Source organism: Rhopalosiphum maidis, chromosome 2, assembly GCF_003676215.2.
Source record: "Rhopalosiphum maidis isolate BTI-1 chromosome 2, ASM367621v3, whole genome shotgun sequence".
Lineage (NCBI taxonomy): Eukaryota > Metazoa > Arthropoda > Insecta > Hemiptera > Aphididae > Rhopalosiphum > Rhopalosiphum maidis.
In genome coordinates, this window is record NC_040878.1 from 844,979 (window position 1) to 867,570 (window position 22,592).

Consider the following 22,592-nt stretch of genomic DNA (forward strand, 5'->3'; position numbering starts at 1 on the left):
AATCAGAATTTTGATTTTTTATTAAATTTATCATTTGACACATTTCTGGAGGAAAATTTCTGATAAAGAGTCTATTTCCTTAGACGCACTACTGATTCATTGTTGTGTCAAGGACATGTTTGGTTATGAATAGATACTAGATATAGCCAGAGTATAATTTGCATAATATAAACTTGTGACAAAACACTAACTTACTCAAGTACCTATTCAACAAAGAGTAAAGCAAAAAAGGGTAGATACCTACATGTTTTATTAAAAGTGCTATTGTTTGCATTAGTAAACGTATGAATAAATTTAATTTTTAGTTACCCCCGTTGACCGTCATTATTATATATAAATGGTTATGAGCTGTAAGATTTAATGTTTATTTTATTTATGATTTTAATACTAATTAAGTTTGAGTATGCAACTGTTTAGTTATCCCTGTAGTTTTCAAAACATTCCATTTAACTATTTCTATTTATTACATCACGACATAATATTGTAATGCCATTTTCTATACTAATAAACAGACAAGTTCTATACTGGTTAGTGGCTATACCATATACTAATATACTAATATCTTACACACAGTGGCGTCTCTAAACATTTTATAGGGGGGGTAACTCCATACATTATATATATATATATATATATATATATATTTAAACACACAAATTACTAGGTAGCTTACCAAGTAGCTATGATATAAAATATAAATTACAACAATTTGAAGAAAGACCATGGGAGGGGTGACTGTCCTATTTGTCCTCCCCCCTGAAGTCACCCCTGACTACACAGTATACACAAAAATGCGATATTATATTTTCATTATACATTTTTTTATTATTAATATTAATAACAGACCACCTCAAATAGATTACTAGAAAATAAAAATTAAATTTTTCAAACAATAAAATATACTATTTATCATTTTTTCAAATTCCTCCGTGGCCGATCAAAATAAATACATAAATACAAAACTTTCTGTTAGTGGAGTTTTAAGTGAGTTATGGTTATGTAAAATATTAAAACTTTAAAAATGCTTATGACTCAATTTACAATTAAAATATCAATAAAAGCCACAGATGCCCGATGCCCTAAATAAAACTATTACCTTTAAGTTTGATAATTGGTAAATTTACTATAATATTAAAGCTAACAGCATAAAATTGATTCCACTGAACGCAAATATTCTTTTTTATGTTCATAAGACTACCGTCACATGTGGGTAAAATGTTTTCTTAAAAATAAACTTGAAAAGTATAACATATTCACTGAGCACTCAGCACTGTCATAGTATTCAAAATAATTTCCATATTAACAATATAGCAAGCAATATAATAATGTTCAATACTTAAAAGCACAAAACAAGAATGTCCACTTTATCTGGGACACCGGTACATTCGTATGTTAATAAATCCGGTGACAATTTAGTTAATCAATACACTTAAAATACATTTATACAGTAATATTTATCTAATGTTCCCAAATTAAAATATAATGAAACATAAAACAAAATTACAAATGCTCTACTGTATCTTTTTCATTAAAAAAATCAACTTCATATTTTAATTTTTCTATAAATTAACTTAATTTATATTTATTTCATAACAACACCATCAAAGACTTAGGAGTGATAATATTTGATTCAAAATTGACATTTAATAAGCATGTAGATTGTATTCACGGATATCTTAGTCCGTGATTATATTCAAAGTTAATTATTTATGAAATTGGGTCTTTTATAATGTATGTGCATAGATTTTTATGATAATATGGCATTAAAAACTTTAAACTCCTCATACATTTTATTTATTTATTAATTTTATTTATTAACCTCATTTTACTTAATATCATTTAAAAAAATAACATGTATATTTGTATTATTCTACAATCACTATACTTTACAGAATATTTGCAATTGGAATTGATTCCATTAATAAAAAATTATTATTATTACTAAGGAAAAAAAATATTATCTGCACATATTTTATAAAATCAGTGGTCAAACCAAGATACAAAATATAAATCCCTGGCAATAGTTTAAAACATCTAAAGATAGAATCATGATAAATCAACTAAAAGCCGACAATAACTAAACCATAATACATAATACAGACATCTCATACAAAACAAACTACTTAATACTTATATAATGCACTTTATGAGTGGTACAGATTCTAAAACATAAAATGATGGAATGCAATTCCAATGAACAAGGTAGAAAATAGAATAATGTACTGAAGAACCAATAAATGTCATTTCATTTTTCTGGAATACCAAAATAGAGAAATAAATAGTTATAAGTTTCTTTTTTATTATTATAAAATTGTTTGCATAATTAAATAAAATGTCATAAGAAAAGCTATGTAATAAGTCGTAGAAGCTTATAAGTGTTAATTAATTAAACAAATAAATTATGATTTTTGAAACATCATAAACACATTCAATAAAATAAGAAAGAATATACATAGAAAAATATTTTTTGGGAAATATAAATCACGCAAACAATATACACACCAATAATTTTTTTGAAATCCACGATTTGATTTATTATAATTGAACATTAATATTATACAATAAATTAAGTTCTTACAGAAAAAATAAATAAATAAAAACAAAAACCCTTAATATTACAAAAAAATTTAATTAATCTTTATGATGTTATCAAGATTTATGATTTAATTAACCATTAAAACATTAAGTGATTATATTTTTGTATTGATTCATTTCCATGCTTGTTTTAATGCTTTTTGCGAGGCAAGGTTTTTTGTCACATACGCACTTGCTAAAAGAATTGTGGTAACAATAATTATTACTAAATAATCAAAATCTTCTTTCAGTACATCAAACGTTTTTGAAGGTGCAACTCTTGTATAAAAGAGATCTAAAAAATAAATATGTAAATATTAAAACAATATGCATAAATTATCTAAAAACAATAACAACAATATAATTACCTAATCCATAAACAAAAACTAAGCATGTAGACTCTAGACTGCTAGGTGTAGTATAAATGCCATCAACTCTCATAAGACTTTTATTATAATTGATCATAGATTCAGATGGCATTGGAAGTTCGGGGATATATGGTATTGCTCCTTCTTCTTTAGGTTCACCTAATGGTCTACGAGGGTCTAAAAATGCCCATGGAACTTCTAATAAATGACCAGTAGTAGTAGCCACTAAAAATTTATTTATTGTTATTGATTACAGTTTAGGTTAAAGCTAAACTATAGATACTAAAATCTTTATTTAATAGAAAAAATGAAAGCAATATTATAACTCACTTAATATATGTTTGCTTGTAATTCCTTTCTCAGTGATGGTTGGTTTCATGGCTTGTAAAAATCCAGGAAGTATGTAAGCTTGCTTTTCTACAATTGGAGGGATTAAACTACCTCCGACAGAAGAAAAATCTAAAATAGACATAATATTGAATTAAACAGTTTAACAAACTATAGTTTAATTATAAAATCAAAAAGTATTTTATGAATGATACCTGTAGAATTTGAAAGTTGATTTCCATCATAAAGCTCATAAGATGCTATTTCAGTTCGTCTAGTTTTGTCATTGTAATAAGAACATAACAACCAGTTTTCAGAATGAACTAAATGTATAGGATGAGAAGCTCGTTTATGAACAACTGAGTAAATAATTATACCACTGACTACATCCAACAAATGCAACGTTAAAACACCTAAAAGTAACTAAGTTAAAGACAATATACATTTTATAAATTTAACGGTACTTTCTTGTTATATGAGACTACGGTTATTATTGCGACTACCTCTGTTATATAAAACTACCGTGGTTATTTTGTGAAACATCACAATCCTGTTATCTAAGACTACCTTATTTTTATTTAATATTTATATATATATATAATACACCCACATATTTAATTCTTTGATATTTTTTTTAATTAGTAGGTATTGTTGGAATGGCTATATTCAAATTAACTATTAGTGAATAAATTGTTGTTACCTATTTAAAATTTAATTATATTGCATTTAAGTGAGTAGACATAGTGCGATCAGAAACCTGGACCAAAAAACATTTCTTAGATTTCCGACATAGTCCCCCAAAAATCCATTGTTGCGGAAGTGTTCAACCTGCATTATTTTTGTGCTTGGAAAATAAGCTTTCGTCTATTTCAACAATTTTACCCCGTCCTCCAATTTTTCCTTGGTTTCTGGTTTCAATACAGAGAACTCAACCTTCCCACAAATAGTCATTCCAGTCTATTACAGTATTTTTGTTTATTTTAAAATTTCATTCGCACCATTTTATAGAAGTTGACTCTTCAGTCCAAGCAAAAATAAATCGAATAACAGTAACAAATGGAAGATGACTACGTTCAAACCAAGTGTTATTTTGGAAACTTACATTTTTTTGGCAACTTTTAATGTTACACTTCCAAAATATCAGTTTTCCGAAGTATAATTTTGCGCCATGACCATTCTTCTTACAGGTTCTTTGGGTGTGTAAAATTCCATGTTCCTGAAGAAGCTTTACTGCTTCTTCTACACTTTGTGGTAAAGACCACATTTCATATTAAAATTAATTAAACGGCAAACACAAACCAAACCACAACTTTCACTCGACTAAACTAATGCAAAATGACTCCAAAACAGTCTACTTTCCGTCACCCGAGGTTATCCTAACCTTGTGGTAGACACGAAAATAGCCGTAGTCTCGTATAACAGAAAAGTACCAATTTAACATACTTTTGTGTGTTGTATCCGGAGCCAGTGTCAAAATAGCCACCATGTTGGGATTAATATATTTGTATAAAACACTTCTGTCACTCAGAACTCTACCCTGAGAATGTACATGTTCCATAGCATCTCGTGAGCCAATCGCTATAATTTGAGTAGGTTTGTTAAATTGTGTTTTCCAAACTTCTTTAGCAGAAAACTCCTAAAAATAAATGTATACAAATAATTTTAATTTTCTAAAAGTATTACTAAAATATCTAACCTTTCCTGAAATTGGTACATCAACAGTAAATCCTTGCAATAAGCCGTTTGTAGGATTAGCAATATATATGTAAATAGGAGGGGGTTTTGAAGATAATGGTATATCAGCAGGATAAAGATGTGGAGAATTGGAGCTGTCAAACAATATAAGAGTACGGACAGATTCAATATTCAAAACTGGAAGAGGAACAGCTTGTATAACTTTATATGGAAGTTGTGTAACACCATCTAAATTAATCAAAAACAAGTAACAACAATTAATACAATTATAATTTTAGTGAAAACCGAATGGGATATTTAAATTACATACTTTTGGATTCACCATTAATGGGGTTAAATGTAAACAAAACAGTATTCTCCGAATCCTAAAATAATAACAAAATTTAAAATTATTTTATGTATAATAAGAATATAATAACAAACGTTTACTTCGTTTTTCAACAATAATGTACACATTGGTGAATATGATAAATGCTTTGAATTTCTTTGTAAATGCATAGGAGCTGATGGCAATCCATTAACCTTGTTTTCATAAAATGTTCCAACACCACACAACAGGACAGACCAAAGTATTTCACCATTTAAATTATCAATACCAAATATCTAATACATTAGAAAAAAATAGCCGTTCAGTAATTGTAATTAATAATTATACACTGAAATATTTCATAGTTTAATTACCTTTCCTGCACTAGTAACAGCCACAATAATTTTATGTAAGCCAAACTGATCCCGGACTAGATTACTTTTGGTTCCAGTTGTTTCAGATGGCGATTCTATGATTCCAAGAACAGTTTCAAATAGAGTGCGTAATTGTTGTAATTGACTGAACAAGCGACGAACAAACATACTGAAAGCGCCAGCTACATAAAAATATATAATAATAAACAATTTTTTTCCTCAAAAATTAAATGTATTTATACAAAATAAATGTAAAAAAAAATATCAAAAACTAAAAGAAAAAAAAACAATTATATTTGAACACAAAAATTCAAACTTTTACAACACTACAAATAAACCTTTATATCACTCATCATCACTCACTTGATACACTGTGATCCAAAAATGCTTGAGCACAAACATTTATAAATATTTAAACATAACTTGTATATTAATTTTCATCATGGCTTTATATTATATAAAGAATATAAAATACTTACATTCTTTGTTTCCAAATTCCTTTTCAATTGCTGCTTCAATATCAGAAACTGGTAAATCCACCAGCTCTACATTTATAATATTAGTTAAAGATTCTTCTCTATGCCATTTTATTGAACCTAATTAATGCAAATGTTTTGTATTATTATATATTTTATTTAAATTATTTTATAATAAAATAAAATATATAGGCAAATGTATTTTTGATTCTGAGCAAGCCATGAATGTATTAGTTTTACAATTATGTGTGGTTTTATATCTGTAAACACGATTAAAAGTCTGTAAAATGTTACACTTTCATTTTGAGGATGGTTTTGAATAGCAAATTGAATCTGGTTTATACTTTAAAGAAGTCAAAATTAAAAATTCCTAGTAGTTTTTTTATAATCGAGAAAACCAATCGAAAATTAAGGAAAAACTGTTATTTTTACTCAAATCTAATATTATTATTAATAATTGTTTTGTAACCATGCTTCATGATTACCAAAATTTAGACAATATTCGCTCAGAATGGATTTTATTCATTTACAATAAGTTATCATTGAACTTAAATTTAACAAAATCCATTTTAGTAATTAACCCAATAATCTACTAAACTCAATACCTAATACACAAGGTAAAACAGAGTAGTACCCACTTGTTTATTGGTAACTAATTTCATCTATGTTTAAATCAGAAATGTATGTCTACATAGTTTGAATTAAGACATATGTAGAATAAAAATCTCTCCATATTTTACTTATTGTGATAACAATATTGAAATTAAGATATAATTACCTATTATAACATAACAATTATAAAGAATAAGTATTTTTTTAGATTTTTAAGAAAGTTATAAATATTGTAGTATTTAATTCTTTTTGATTTTTAATTATTTGTAAACTTTCTTAAAAATAAAAATGTAAAAAATTACAGATGGTGTAATTATTCTTTATAATACCTCTTATTTCAACAGTTATCATAATGAATGAAGTATAAAGGTTTTAATTAAATTATACATAAAAAGATGGAAAAAATATTTATAAATGTACTTCCTTAAGAATAAATATAATTTAGTAAATAATAGGGTTGGAATAGTTCATACAAACAAACCAGGAAATAAATTTTAACCGGCTCCTCTCATTATTAACATTTTACAAGCCCCAAATAGTTTACAACAGCCCCCATCCATAAGCTCATTTTCATTGCGGCCTACCGGGAGATATGCTGGTGTCCCAGTCCCACAAGCATATAACCAGTCTAGAAAATTATTAGCCAATAATTTATTTTTGGTTAAAATTAGACTGATTTTATTTATTTTTTCAACCTGCAAGAAATTGAAAAAAATGGTAGATATACAACAGTATAAGACAAAGATGAATTTAATTTTAACTAAAAAAATAAAATATTGTTTTTAGTGTCTTTGACCAACCCATTATGACTTACTAGTTACTTATATTTATCAAAGTTGACATTAAAATTAATACCTGGATTTTAGATTAGTAGTTTGATAAATTATAATGTATAAATGTACATGAAACATAATTATATTATAGGTATTACATAATAATTATAAGACTATTGAATTACCTGGCATTTTAAGAAGCATCAATGATTGATCTTGTGTTGAAACTAAAGCAACACAATTAACAGTATTTGCTTTACTACGACCACAAAATGCAGAAGATATTCTTGGATTAGAAATTTTTAAAGTACTCTTAGACTCTTTTGATGACAAACTTTCAATAACAGTAGAATCCTCCAATATTGATCCTTCTGTTAAAATGGTATCCTAAAAAAATATTAACAATAGTATTAATTTTTTTTTTTTAAATATATTTAACTATTATATATAAAGAAACATGGAAATAAATAATTTTGCTACTTCACATGTATTTTAAACTTCTATTAATTACACAATAATTAATAAGTATAAATCTTAAAATAATAAAACAAAATAGTTATATTGTAATTAGCCATTAAAACTAATATTGGAACAGGTTGTAAAATATAATCTTTATTTTTTAACACATTGTGATAATTTCAGTCTAGCAATAAGCAGACACTGATAAAAATAAGGTAGTACATTCTCCTGTTATCTTATTAAGGTAAAATAATAATTAATATAAATTAATAAAATCATTATTAATTAATTTATATTTTATATTGAATACTAAAAAATATATAACTTGATTGTTAATTATATAAATATATTATATGTTATATATCTATAACAAATTTTAGAATTTAAGTAGTACATACTTGCATAGGTGAAGAAATTTGTAATAAAATATGTCTGTCAGCCATATATGTATATATAAATGATGATGATCTTTTTGTTAAAGATCGTATTTTAATTGTATTCTCTTTGATATAAATTAATTTTTCTACATTTTTGTTTATAATAATAAATGCAGGTATTGGGCTTCCAGGGATAGCCTCAATTTTATCTCCAATTATATCAAGATTTAGACGATCATTATTAGATTTAATTAATGATCCAATATTCAATTTTCCAGCTACATCAAGACAGGCTAGACTCCCAGAGGATAATGCACATCTAAAAATATTTAAAATATAATCATAAATATAAAACACATACACATAAATATATCACAGTACCGATCAGAACCACTAAACCAATGTGCTGGGAAAGTATAAGTAGCTTTTCCTTTAACACCTGTTTCTAAATGGTATGTATCAACAGCTATTAAATTGTTTGATAAATACACATTATGGAGAAGTCCGTTAAAAACAAACAAATACAGGACATTACTAGTCTCTGTACTCCATTCAAAATGTAAATATCCATCTTTGACATCCCATCCTCGTACTTTGACTATATCAACTCCGCTAACTGTAATGATTTTAGATTTGGTAGGATGTATTAGTTCAACACTACCTTCAGGGCCTTTTTCCAAAATTTGTCTCCAAATAATATCACCTAAATGTAATTAACCATATTTAGAAAAATAATATACAAGTAATTTATTGATTACTTACCAGTGTCTATAGCTAATGAAGCAACAACATTTTTCTTAGTTGCAACATATAACCTTTTTGTTGTTACGTCAACATCAATTGATGAAAATTTAACTTCGCCAACATAATTTTGTTTCCTGAAAATCATAATAGTGATTATAATTTTGTTTAAATATATTAAGAAGCATTAAATAATAGAAAACTATTCAATAGTTTAAGAAGAATATTGATTGAATATAATAATAGCTAATTCATTCAAATAATTAAGACAATTTATAGGTTGACAAGCAGATAAATATAATTACTTAAATACAATTAATATATAAATTGATTCACCAAACATGCACACCCACATGTTTTCGTATCATAAAAAGTTTATTTAGATTCTGACTTTTAAAATTCTTAAATTAACTAAAGACCATATTTTCATATTATTGAAAATGTTTAAATTACTCAAGTAGTACACACTTCAGTTTTTCAAATAAGAACCCGTTATTTTACTGTAAATTATTTAGTTAACAATTTTTTTTAAATTGTCAATATACCTAATTCAAAATTAGAAAAAGTGGTTTTTCAGTTATTGAAATGTTTATAACAAAAATAATAGTTCTTAAAAATATAATATAGATGTAATATTAGATTTAGTATTTAATATACTTTGACCATTTTTACAAATTATACATGTTAATAGATTAATATTAATTTTTAAAATGTTTAAACCATCATATCCTTTATAACTTCCTAACTCATTATTATGCACCTATTGTCCTTAATACACAAAATTAAATAGCTCAAAATGTATTTGTTTATTTGATTTTGAAACATCAATATATTCAGAAAAATTATCAATTACATAATTTATGGTAGAAAAGGGTTCTTATTTAAAAAATAGAATTTTGTATTCCTGCAGTTTATTCCTTAAATAGTACAAACAAATCTCAAAAATTTAAAAATATAGTATTCATTTTATAATTTGATTTGATTAATTAGTTTATGATTGTTGTTTGGCATATTGAACTGGTAGGAAAAATAGATTTGGCACTTCCAACGATAAATTTAATGTTTGATAAAAACTCAATTTTTAAAGAGAAATTTAACACTATTGTTTTTATAGTTGTATAAAAAATGTATTAGTCTAAACTAGTGTAAAATAAACAAGCACTGGTATAACAAACTACATATGCCTTCTGATGTGTTTTTATCACACTGGTTTGGGCATACGAATTTGTATAGCAGTACACTATGGACAGTACTTACCAGTCAAATTTTCCAGCTTGGTCTTCGTACAATCCGTTGACAGTAAATACAAATAAAAATAATATGACAATAAATATAAGTTTGGAAACCATGTTTTTTATTTAAAGCTTAAATTATATTATACATATTCTGATAAACATAAAAATAGTTAATAATGTACACACTACACAATTAATAGTCAGAAGATTATAAATTAAAATTATTTAAATATTTTATAATAAATGATGATTATTGATTCTAGTCATTCGGTAGTAACTATAGTAGTATAGTTAGTAGGTAATCTTCAATATTTTTTATGGCAACCGGAATACAGATTACAGACTATCGTCTATATTACAGTAAGCCATAGACCGACCGACCTACCCATAAAACAGTGTTAATATCAGTTTCCAGATAACTATTATCACGGATAAAAATCTTATTTTTATTTTTGATGCACCGCCAAAAATATTTGATTTAAATTTTAAGTAAGTACACAAAATTCTTTTCTTCGGTGGTTTTCGTGTGATGTGCTCACAAAATACGTAAAATTAAATTAGTTGATTTAAATTTATTAAAATAAATTTCTATTATTACAAAGATAATATAATATTATTTTCAAGATTTACTCTCGTTCCTTTTCTATTCATAGATTTTTTTTCTTCAGCAATCAATTTATATTTAAATATTTTAACTCTAGTTCTTTTCTCATAATGCCATTATAATTACTTACCATAATTCATTAATTATTTCTTATTTATAATAAAAACTATTCAATTTAAATTCCGTCTTTAACTTGTTATTTTTTTTTATCAATTATTTTAGATTCTGGACGAATATTTGAACAAATCTTAAGAATAAATTATGTATAAGTGTTTTAACAGTATAAGTAACTAACGTTATTTCATAATATATTTTTTTTCTTTACAGCAGGTACGCTTTTTGATTAAAATTGTAAAATGCGCTTTTAAATATCGTGAAAATTTAGTCTGGGTTTTATCATATCATCTGTTTTAATAAATATATTAGTAGTTTTATTAATAATCAACAGTTAAAATAATAACTGTTGTATGCTAACTGTTTAATCCTTACAACGAGAACTCAAAATTCAGATTATCTATACTTACATTATGTCATTATAATTTATTGAGCATTTATTAGACAGCTATTTATGTTGCTGTCGAACCTAACATTTACCATAAACCGAAATTGTAAATTATAACTTTTTCAACAGTTGACCACTATTTATCTTATTACCCAGATTCTTATTAAATAGTTAAAAACAATTTTAAGTTTTTCGGTACTTACTTAAAAATTAAAAATATTATTAATTATTACAATAATTTATCTACTAATAACAACAGAAAATATGTATGTATTTCAATAAACATTTTAATAGATACCTAATTCAAATAATCAAATAGTTACATACATTATACCACTGCAAAACTGGATCATTTAATATTTTTCTTCAAAATATCAGCTAAATCTTCCATATTTAAATTCTATACAAAAAACGTTATGGTTTGTTACATTAATATTACATAAATAATTTAAAAATATATTCTTTAATTAATAAGGTTGGGTTTAGTTGTATCTTTGTAACATATCACGAGTTTAGTAATTACACAATTCACCAGTAAATCTTTAATTTTTCATAGATTTTCATTGCTGTTATTTTAAAATTAAATAAAAATTTTTAAGTTAATACAATATTGAAAATTTATCTAGCTCCATAATACGACTGTCTGCAGGAACATTTTTAAATTTTATTTTACTGGTGTACATGGTATTTTTATTATATCGCTGTATATTTCATAAACAGGAGTTAATCCCACAAAACTAGAACTATAATTTACTATAGTAGGGTATTCGAAAAAAATCCGTTCGAATCCGTTCGGTAGCTTACGAAATTATCCCGAACATAAAAAGGCACTTAATTATATATACATAAAGATAATTAATAATTATAATTTTATAGCATTTATATAGTCAATACTTATTATTTATAATTAAATATATTTTTGATAAATTATTTAAATAAATACCTTTTCAGCAATTTTCAATTCATCCCAACTAATATCTTGAACTAATGAAGAGCAGAAACTTTCATAACAAGTACTTTTTAAAAGTTGCATGAGCTTTTTTGACAGAAACCTTTAACATTTTTTGAATATTTATAATTATAAACATAAGTTATAATTGAAGTTTGAATATTGAGTATTAAGCAAACAAATATATTTTTATTAGGTATTTTCACTATGCGATATTATATTATTATAATTGACGTGGGTTTTAACAATGATTGCGCGTAGTTATATTATGTAAATAGGTAGGTATTTGACATTTTATATTATTAATTTCTAATGTCTGTTAGTTAACTATCGTTTGATTTTTTCAAATAGATTATATTAAGCTATGCATTTTTGATACTTTCGGGTTTGAGCTATTATATTCTGTCTCAAATAAGATAAACCTCTAATAAGTTTGATGGCAACGCACGGTAACAACGGATGTGTCTAACACTAATACGCTGTTTAGCTTGTATTTTGTCAAAATTAACACGGCAAACATGTAGTGAATTCACCATACGGCATACGGATGAGTGCATTAAGACTATAACAGTTTCATCAAATGTATCCTCTACTCAAAGAACCATATTGCCAACTTCAAAGAATTCCCAGTATTTAAGTCAGCTTTTAAAATATTCATTCCAATGGTTCCAGAATCAGCCATGGTCCCTGATTGATTCTTGTAACAAATCCATAATCAAATCGTATGCAGAAGCTACTATAACAACCAATTAACACAGTTCTTACACAAAATATATTTGTGTCCTCTGATACTTTTTCACATTTCATTTCTTAATTTATTAACTGTAATATTTATAATTTTCTTCTTCCTTAAATTCTAAATGTACTTATCGCTAAAAGCATTATTTTCCTAGATTATTCTCGTCCAATATAAGAGATAGATACTGTATACTTATTTGATATTTTGGTAGTTGATTTATAGTTTTTAGTTTATTGTATAAACTGTTACTGTAAACAGCGGTGGATCCAGACCAAGATAACAGGAGGGGGGGAGATTTTTAAAGGGCACACATTAATTTTGATAAAGTATTTATATAGGTACATACATATGTTATTTTCCCACAGTCTAGTACAGAACAAAAAAAATATTTTTTATAGTAATAGTAAAAAAAAATATATCACTATAATTTTGATACTCTTAAAGTATAATTACGTAAAAAACTAAAATCAGGGACTTCAAACTATTTTTTTTGAGAGAGAACGGGGGAAGGCGATCGCCACCCCCTGGATCCGCCACTGACTGTAAACCACGGGTGGTCAAAATGAATACGATTGCAAACTACATGGATAAATACAATGATACCAGGAACCAAAATATTATTTATAATTACATTTTATATTATGTAATAAATATATACCAAAAAAATAAAATCCATAATAATAATGAGTAAACTTTGATTTTATAAATAAGAAAGGCGCGAGGCTTATATGAGTATATGACTATGACGAAATCCCCAAGTTGCCCACCCCTGCTGTATACTATCAGTGGCGTACGCAGGATTCTTTTAAGGGGGGTGTCATATCATAATTATATGCACGAATTGACTTTTTTTTTTGTCCTTGTTTCATAATTTGAACAGATACTTATTTTTAAAGGGGATGTCACATCTCCCTGACACCCCCCCCCCTGCGTACGTCACTGTATACTATAATCGTGATCACCTAGATATGTAACTAAAAAAAATTATGTATTCTTAGTATTTATATAGTATATATAATCAGTATAGTCTGTATTCTATAACTAAGAAGTACCGAATTTTTGCATTGTGAGTTTAAATTTTCGGTTTATATATAATAAATATATAGTATAATTATAATTTTTAACTCCGGAAATCGGAAATGTTTACAAAGAAGGTGATATTACCTGATTTCCGCGTTTGCATCTTCTATTGTTGCTACACAATTTTTAAGAATTAATTGTCTAGCTTTTTTTAGTCCGGTTATTCCACTTAATATTTTAATTGGATCTGCAATTACAGTAACACAATGCATCAGTCGCAACTGTGCTATTTTAACAGCCGGATTTTTGTGTTGACTACAGTTAGCTATTGAATTTATGGAATATAACGGTGGGATGCTGATCACCATTTTATCAAGTGCCCAATTCGCATCAATACGGATGTTTTGATTTTTATCCGCTGTACGGTTCATAAGTCCAGTAACAATGCTATCAAATAACTAAATACATAGTCGTAACACATTTAATAGTATTCAATTTTAATTAAGTTATTATATTAAAGTAGTCAAGGTCAAGGCCGTAACTGGACCCCTGACCTGGACCCCCTGAAAATTTTAAAAGTAGAAAAATTTTTGTGGTGAATATAGTTTATTGACTATAAATTTTCGATATCTATATGTATTAAAAAAAAATGTCGGGACTCCCTAAAAAAATTTTCAATTACGGCTTGGAAAGTAATTTAGTTATAAACTAAATAGGTATAATAGGTGTAATGAGTTTACTGGTCGATCTGTACACCGCATTGTCCTAAAAAGTTCACCAGCTGACTGACACGCTAATCGGACATAAAAAATTCGTTGACTGTTAAGAAATTGGACAATTTTTTGGTTAATCAAGTTTATATGTGGTTTTAATAATTTCTGGTGATTTCGTGCTACCTGCACCGCATCAGAAATTGCTCTAATGTGTTCTTCTCTAAAATTATTGATTTAAATACGTTTTAATTAGGCAAGTTTGCCGAGTAATTTTTAAAATATTACGAATTAGTATTTTTCAAACGAGTTTGTACTGATTTGATAACTTCTTTTGGATTATCAAGTGGTGATTTTTCTGGCAATAAGTCTGTTACACAACCAATAATAGTATCCATTTCTGTTAATAATTTCCTAAAAATAGACTGGTATTTTTATTCGTACTTAAATGTATTTAAAATATACATGTTTTAATGTTTTATACAAGTTATTGAAATCAGATGCCATATTTGTATTTGTTTGGTTTCCGACGTGTATAAATGCCTTAGATTCCTAAACAACAATTATATAATATTAAATTTTTTTATTGTAGAAAAATTAAATTGTTAATTTTAAAAAATACATTAAATTAATTTTAAAAATATGAACTACAGTCTATAATTTATTTTTCAATTAGTATTAGTAATTTTAAACTGTAAAAATGTACATTTTGAACTTATGGACTTAAAATATTTAAAATTAAAAAGTCTAAGTCATGACTACCATAAGCTCTAAAATCGGAGAAGAGGGTTCAGCCTCAGAGCCGTGCCGTGGAAGGGGCTAGGGGGCATGTGCCCCGGGCGCCTAGTTTAAAGGGGCGCCAAAAATATTGAAACGCATAATGATAAATAAAATAAGGGGTGAATATTTTTAATTTTTAATTTAAATCTTAACGGCAATGCTCTGCTCAGCCTACTCAAGTATTTCTAATGCTTCTTAAAAGGCGGCAATATCTTCGATTATGATTGTACTAATGCACTATAGTCCCTATTCCGAACAATAGACATGTGACATGTCTTATAAATCATATTGTGTAAAATATTATATAATTGTATACCTACTACAAACGTATAGTTTTCATGATGTTCATTTTGATTCAGAATTGGATCTAAATAACAAATTTTTAAATATTATTTACAATAGGTTGGTTTTTACATAGTTTAAAAAAAATGTTGATTTAAATACTTGATATTAGTTAATTGACTAATAAGTCTTCACCGTAAATTTATTACAATGATGGTAAATATAAAAATTATAAAAAAAGTTTTACACGTTTTACTATTATAATATGAAGGTAGTATACTAGTATAAGTATAGTTAACGTAATATTAAATATTACAATGACACAATTCACCTCTATTGGTCATATTTCCATAATTATTATATAGTCAATACTCAATAGTCAATAGGTAGGTACCATATAGTATGATGATTGATGACTATTATTATTTATTACTAATTTTTTATTATATATTTAACACCATGTAGTGTTATTTAACACTACATGGTGTTAAATTTCTTAGTTATTTGTAAATTCTATATCTCCATATAATATACAAGGTACCAATCTATATACTATAATATATTACATTATACATAATTTGTATCATATTATATATGCTACTTAAGTACCTACTTGTAATAGTTGTCACTAATAGTAACTAAAATAGTGTGTTAATCATAATTCATATAGGTGGGTAATGCCGTGATGGGGTTCCCAATACCCATACCCCATTTCTCTAGTCAATTATCTCGGATTCACACTACATATAGAAAACTTACTTGGGGTCTTCATCTCAAAGACAAACATAAAAAATAAACAGACTTTATCTAGTTGGACCCCTCCTCAGGTCCAACATTTCTTTTCTAAAAAAACTTCTTATTTACAAAAGTTTCTTCAGTTCAATCAGTCGCATATGGACCTATGATATTATACTTTAGATCCAAGCCAGAAAATCAAATAGGTATCCAAGCGATTCAATCTTTTCAATATATTTGTCTGAGTATCATCGCAAAAGCGTAAAAGGAAGCGTAGCAAATACCTACGTAATGAATAAACTAAACTACTGTAAATTAAAACCATCCTCTACCATCTTCTACAAACGGTTTCACGGGAAATTCTTTATAAACTCAAGCCACCTCAACTCACAAATAATTTAAAGACATTCCCAGATAACCTTATAAGTCATAAGACGTCTCAAACATAATATTGCTGCATAGATCTATTTAGCTTATAAGACATACTGTATCTAAACTGACTATACTGATACTGTATATGATTCATATTAAATCATTGTAAATGGTTACGGCTGGTTTTGAAACTAGTGGCAACTACATGTCTCATATTATAATGTATAGATTGTAATTTTTTAGTAAATGACACTAATTTAAAAAAAAAAGGTAAAGGTACCCTTGCAAAGTGGATCTAGGACATCTTGAGATGAAGCTGTTTGTTCACAAATGACTTTTTAAAAATTATTTAATTTTAAAAAATTTCAGTTATATTAAATATAATATATAACAAACATTGATCATAGTATTAAACTGTAAGTCACGAGTTAAAATTTTAGGAATGTATGCATTTATCCACAAAATGGTAAATATACAACTATATATGATTTACACATTTATTGTGATTAAAGACCATAGTTAGAAATTTTACTTTAGAATTAATTTTGTATATAATGCATGTGCGTAAATAATTATATCCAAGGTGATTTTTTTATTAGTAAACACTCAATATCTCAAAATAGACGTTTTTGGAGAAATATATTTTTCACTTTAAAATGAAGTTATTATAGAACAGTATTTTTGAAAAATAAATTATTTATTCTATTTTTATATGGATATCACTTTTTAAGTTCTTACATTTTGAATGATAGCATACATTTATATTTTATCGACGTAAAATATTTTGTTAAGAATTCCATTATTTATATAGCATATGAATTTATATACATAATTATATTTTAGAAATCGAATTTCGATAATGTAAGTATTTTAACTTCTAATTATTGGAGTGGCATAGGGGAAACCAATTAATTGTTAATCCACTCATCATAACTCAAAATATTTATTAGTTTAAAATTATTAGGATTTTTAAATATTAAAATAATTCTAAGAAAATGTTCCACTTTGGAATTTGAAATTAAGAGGATTACTGTTACAGTTCAAAAACGTAAAATACTATGTTAATCAAAATAATAAAAAAAAAATTATTTTGTAATGAATAAAAATAAAAATAACAGTCTAAAATAATCATCCTGTGTTTAAAATTTTTATATTTTTAATGAATATTATTTTGTAAGAAATTATGAATTCGATTACATCACCATTCGAAGGAACTTTTCCTAGACCTTTACATGTAGGGCATTCAACGTCACTATGTTTTGAATCCTAGAATATTATAAAATTAAAATTAAAAAATAATTTTAAATAAGTTCATATTTATTTTTTTGTTATACCATTATAAATTTTCAGTAATATTGAAGTAGTTAGTTAATAAAAAAAAATGTAACAAAATTATGTAATATCAGCTATGTTCAAATATTTAGATTACCTATTATTTGTAAACAATAAAAATAAAACTTGGTAACCAAAATATATTCTTACTAATTAAACTGTGATAATAATTGACTATTTAAAAAAAATAGCAAATATAAAATTTACTTGTTTACGCGTAAGTACTATATAGGTAGTAGGTACTATATTATTATTATAATAATCACGATTTAAGATATACATACATATAATTATATCTTAAACTGTAATTTTAATATACATTAAAGTTTTATAGTTATTTAGATAGGTACAATTATTATTTATTATTAAAAATTTTCTACTTAATAAAATAGCATTGATTATGAGTATTAGAATTTACATTTTATAATCAATAGTAATAACTAATAAGTACCTACACGGCTACACAATATTATTTTCATAGTCATTTATAAATGAACAATGTACTCATGTGTATGTGTGTAGAAGCAGGGTTATATATTTAATATATAAAAATTTGATTAATTTATAAAAAAAACTCATAAAAATTATAATACAACGTCAATAACCAATATTAAATTATTTTTAAAGGGACGACTGGAGCAATGTCTGCTAATATATTAAATTGTTTAATAATCAATATTAATGAGACAAAGAGTAAAGACATTTAAATTTATTTTTGTATGATAGACTACTAATAGGAAATATTTTCATAGTTGTACTAATATATATATTTATAATCTGTACTCTGTAGATATAGGTATAGGTAGGTACAAAAATAACACATTATTATGAGTTATTTTTTTATATTTCTGTAATTGTCTTTAAGTGAAAATTTGTTATAGATGTAATTTAATTTGTTTGATTTATTAATTTTTGTGTGTGACAGAATGATAAACTCTGAAAAATTATCTATACTGTGTGTATTAAATGTTTTACGATCTTTAACATATTTTTAAGTATATTAGTTAATAGATTATAAATTATTGTTGGTTTATTAGTTATATTACAATTTACCTGCCCAGTGCTCAATTACTACAGCTGGGCTTGTCTGAGTTTAGACGGTTCAGTATCAGGCATCAGTACCAGTAGTAATACTGACTTACTAGTTACTAGTCAGTCGTACAGTATACAGAATACAGAATAAACTACAATTAATACAGTTTATAGCTGATGTTGATTGTTGATTTGTGATTATACATTGAGTAAATTCCAAAGATAATGTTCATAATTATCTGTTATCTGACAGCTGTTTGTTGAACATTGATAAGCGAGGGGCTGACTATTAAATAATATAACAATATTTGATTACTTAATGCCTTTGTACCTATTGGTTATTATTGCGATTTAGTATCTACTATATTCTTAAACTATTCGTTACTTTTAGTACTTGGTTTTTATTATAAGTGTGATCTTTACATTCAACTTAGCCGTAAATATTTACAGAATAAAAGTTTAATAAAAACCGATAAAAATGATGACCCTAATAAATCGGATCCTTGATTGGATTAAGAGTAAGTTTTGGACTGAAGAAATGGAACTCACTCTCGTTGGACTACAATGTTCAGGCAAAACTACATTTGTTCATGTAATTGCAGTAAGTAACTTTGATTTCCTTAAACTATAATTTTTTTTTCCTTAATATTGTTATTAATTTCCCCACTGTATGTGGATAATATTAAGTTGTATGTACAGCTGTTTGAATACATTTAAATCTAAAAATATTAATTAAATAGATTTTTAATGATTTATAAATAATGACGGGGAAAATTTTATGAGCGCATACAAGATATTTTTTTATGTTAACCATACAAGTACATATTGAGTATCTTATTGAGTGATTCATCATAATAAGGGAGGGGTCTATAAACATTGTTCTGTGTTTTTGTTTTATTATTTATATCTATTAAGACTATTGAGTAATCTAATTTTGTCTACTTAAATAATAACAAATATTGTATAAAAGTTGGATCAAGGCTGATTCTTATAAATTTATTGGATAAAATATTACAGTATAGTTATTATTAATATGATAATAGCGATATTAAAAATTCTTCCAAATAATGATTAGGGTTATAAATTATCTATCTATTTAGGAACATACCTAATATATATACAAACTATGTCGCTTATGAAAAATTTTAAATTTTAAATTTTAAATTTAAATAACATAGTTAACCTTAGGCATATATAGTATATACAATAATATGCAAAATTAACAACTGAAGTTCCCAATCAACATTTATCATATATATTATTAAGGTTTGTTGTTATTTGTTAATTATAACATTTTATTCAATAATAATTAAATATGATTACATTTTTAGTCTGGACAATTTAATCAAGATATGATACCAACAGTTGGCTTCAATATGCGAAAAGTGACAAAAAATAATGTTACTATTAAAATATGGGATATAGGTGGTCAGCCACGTTTCAGATCAATGTGGGAGAGGTATTGCCGAGGAGTAAATGCTATTGTGTATGTGTACATAAAATTAAAATATATAATTATTTATTTCATTCTTAATTTGTAAATATTTACAGTTATATGGTAGATGCTGCTGACACCGATAAATTAGAAGCTTCAAGAAATGAGCTTCATAATTTAATAGATAAACCACAATTAGCTGGTATACCTGTCTTAGTTTTGGGTAACAAAAGAGATTTGCCAAATGCTCTAGATGAAGTTGAACTGATTGACAGGATGTTAGTAAAATATTTGAAGTTTTATTAGTATTGTTAAGAAATTTTAATTATATTTTTTATTCAGGAATTTAAATGCAATTCAAGATCGAGAAATTTGTTGCTATTCAATATCTTGCAAAGAACAAGAAAATATTGATATTACTTTGCAATGGTTGATTAGCCATTCAAAATCTAATCGTCAGTCATCAACGTAAAATTATTATTGGAAAATTTCATATCTAGCACTGAGTTTGTGCTAAAAATATTGAATCTTTTCTAGATTTAATTTTTTGTTTAAGGCTGATCCACCTTTAATTTTCTTTTATCCATTATAGATAAATGAATGCCATTTTTATCAATGCACTCCTGGTTATAAATTTATAATACAGCAATTAAATATAGAAGTTCTACATTTTAACATTTATATAGGAAATCATTTTTTTTGGATCAAACCTCAGTATAAGTATATGTATTATACTATTTGCATTAATTGATATGGGGTTTATTACCTTTTTTCTGAATTTATAACATATTGTATGGTTTTGTTGTGAGACGACAAATTTAAACAATTTTATGTAAGTTATAATTTTATCATTCAAAATTTATACATTTATATTATTATTTTATTATTATTTAAACTATTTTATTTATATATATATGTATTATTCTATTATTCAGAAGTATATTGCTTCTAAGAATATTAATAATTTATTTAACTATTTTATACCTGAAGCTGACTATTGTTACATGGGTTTTTTTTTTGTAAATATTTAGTTGTTTAGGTATTAAGTCTATTATTGTAACATAGTATTAAAATTAATTCTGTCATGCCTAATTAAAATATCTTATTCTCATACTTTCTTCCCAATCTATAGCATTCAAAAATTATATTGAACTTGAATTATTAATTGTGTCTATAATATTATTTTATTTTACCTATAATTTATAATCTGTGGACATAGGCGTGACTAGACTTCATCCGCAGTGGCAGCCTAGCTAATGAACAGCGCCACCTGAATCAAAAAATGTCCCATTCCCCCCTTAAATTACTGTGGGTTTTTTCTGAATAAAGTTGTAAACCACTAGATTTAAAATTCGGTTGACTGGCGCCTTCCGAAAATTGCAGGGGCAGCCCAGGCACCCTAGGCTGTCATCATAGTCACGTCAATGTCTGTGGATACAGTGTGCAGTGGTAATTGTACGTTAAATAATTTCATTATGTAATTATTTTTAATTTTTGTATTGTTTTTAAATTATCTCTAAACAGTAGTTATTTAAAAACAAAGAACTGATTTCTAACAAATAATGAATAATTGAATATGATAATGTAGTGCTTTTTATTCACTGACTTATTTGAATAAGATGTACTTAATTAATATTATTTTTTAATTCATCGAATTTCATTCTCAATGGGCATTGGCATAATTGTTTTATGATCTTATTTTATTTTTTCAATCGTACAATAAACCAATTTGTAACACTAATATTGTATTATTATCAAATATAAAAATAATCTTATTATGAT

The 22,592-nt window shown here is 25.8% G+C and overlaps 3 protein-coding genes across 4 annotated transcripts; 1 reads left to right on the plus strand and 2 right to left on the minus strand.

Moving 5' to 3' along the window:
* Positions 1–2,577: 2,577 nt before the first annotated feature.
* LOC113551375 (ER membrane protein complex subunit 1) lies at positions 2,578–10,634 on the minus strand. Of its 2 annotated transcripts, XM_026953585.1 has the most exons (16): positions 10,341–10,432; positions 9,105–9,220; positions 8,724–9,045; positions 8,364–8,661; positions 7,692–7,893; positions 6,125–6,241; positions 6,009–6,032; positions 5,646–5,827; positions 5,394–5,567; positions 5,275–5,329; positions 4,966–5,192; positions 4,713–4,905; positions 3,485–3,682; positions 3,273–3,401; positions 2,943–3,167; positions 2,578–2,869 (listed from the first exon to the last, which is right to left on the minus strand). In XM_026953585.1, exons 1-16 carry the CDS (start codon positions 10,430–10,432, stop codon positions 2,709–2,711), a joined length of 2,715 nt encoding a protein of 904 aa, XP_026809386.1. In that variant the 3' UTR covers positions 2,578–2,708. The 2 variants fall into 2 exon arrangements, with proteins under 2 accessions (XP_026809386.1, XP_026809387.1); XM_026953586.1 differs by lacking the exon at positions 6,009–6,032 and having other exon boundaries at positions 2,709–2,869; positions 10,341–10,634.
* Positions 10,635–11,773: 1,139 nt separating this feature from the next.
* On the minus strand, positions 11,774–19,459 carry LOC113555097. The gene is made up of 9 exons (XM_026959427.1): positions 19,427–19,459; positions 18,214–18,277; positions 15,943–15,989; positions 15,327–15,394; positions 15,131–15,256; positions 14,873–15,065; positions 14,277–14,590; positions 12,368–12,476; positions 11,774–11,824 (listed from the first exon to the last, which is right to left on the minus strand). Exons 1-9 carry the CDS (start codon positions 19,457–19,459, stop codon positions 11,774–11,776), a joined length of 1,005 nt encoding a protein of 334 aa, XP_026815228.1.
* A 222-nt stretch (positions 19,460–19,681) lies between these two features.
* Positions 19,682–21,840, plus strand: LOC113553203 (ADP-ribosylation factor-like protein 8B-A). The gene is made up of 4 exons (XM_026956406.1): positions 19,682–19,976; positions 20,707–20,861; positions 20,927–21,088; positions 21,153–21,840. Exons 1-4 carry the CDS (start codon positions 19,854–19,856, stop codon positions 21,280–21,282), a joined length of 570 nt encoding a protein of 189 aa, XP_026812207.1. The 5' UTR covers positions 19,682–19,853; the 3' UTR covers positions 21,283–21,840.
* Positions 21,841–22,592: the final 752 nt, after the last annotated feature.

Coding starts and splice junctions, on each gene's coding strand:
- LOC113551375 (XM_026953585.1), bottom strand. CDS start 10,432: ATGGTTTCCAAACTTATATTTATTGTCATATTATTTTTATTTGTATTT. Junction 9,221..10,340: donor CAAGCTGGAAAATTTGACTG/GTAAGTACTGTC, acceptor TATGATTTTCAG/GAAACAAAATTATGTTGGCG. Junction 5,568..5,645: donor CTGTTACTAGTGCAGGAAAG/GTAATTAAACTA, acceptor CTAATGTATTAG/ATATTTGGTATTGATAATTT.
- LOC113555097 (XM_026959427.1), bottom strand. CDS start 19,459: ATGCCTGATACTGAACCGTCTAAACTCAGACAA. Junction 15,990..18,213: donor AGGAAAAGTTCCTTCGAATG/GTGATGTAATCG, acceptor TTTGTTATTTAG/ATCCAATTCTGAATCAAAAT. Junction 15,066..15,130: donor CGTTTGAAAAATACTAATTC/GTAATATTTTAA, acceptor CAATAATTTTAG/AGAAGAACACATTAGAGCAA.
- LOC113553203 (XM_026956406.1), top strand. CDS start 19,854: ATGATGACCCTAATAAATCGGATCCTTGATTGGATTAAGAGTAAGTTT. Junction 19,977..20,706: donor CATTTGTTCATGTAATTGCA/GTAAGTAACTTT, acceptor TTACATTTTTAG/TCTGGACAATTTAATCAAGA. Junction 20,862..20,926: donor CGAGGAGTAAATGCTATTGT/GTATGTGTACAT, acceptor AAATATTTACAG/TTATATGGTAGATGCTGCTG.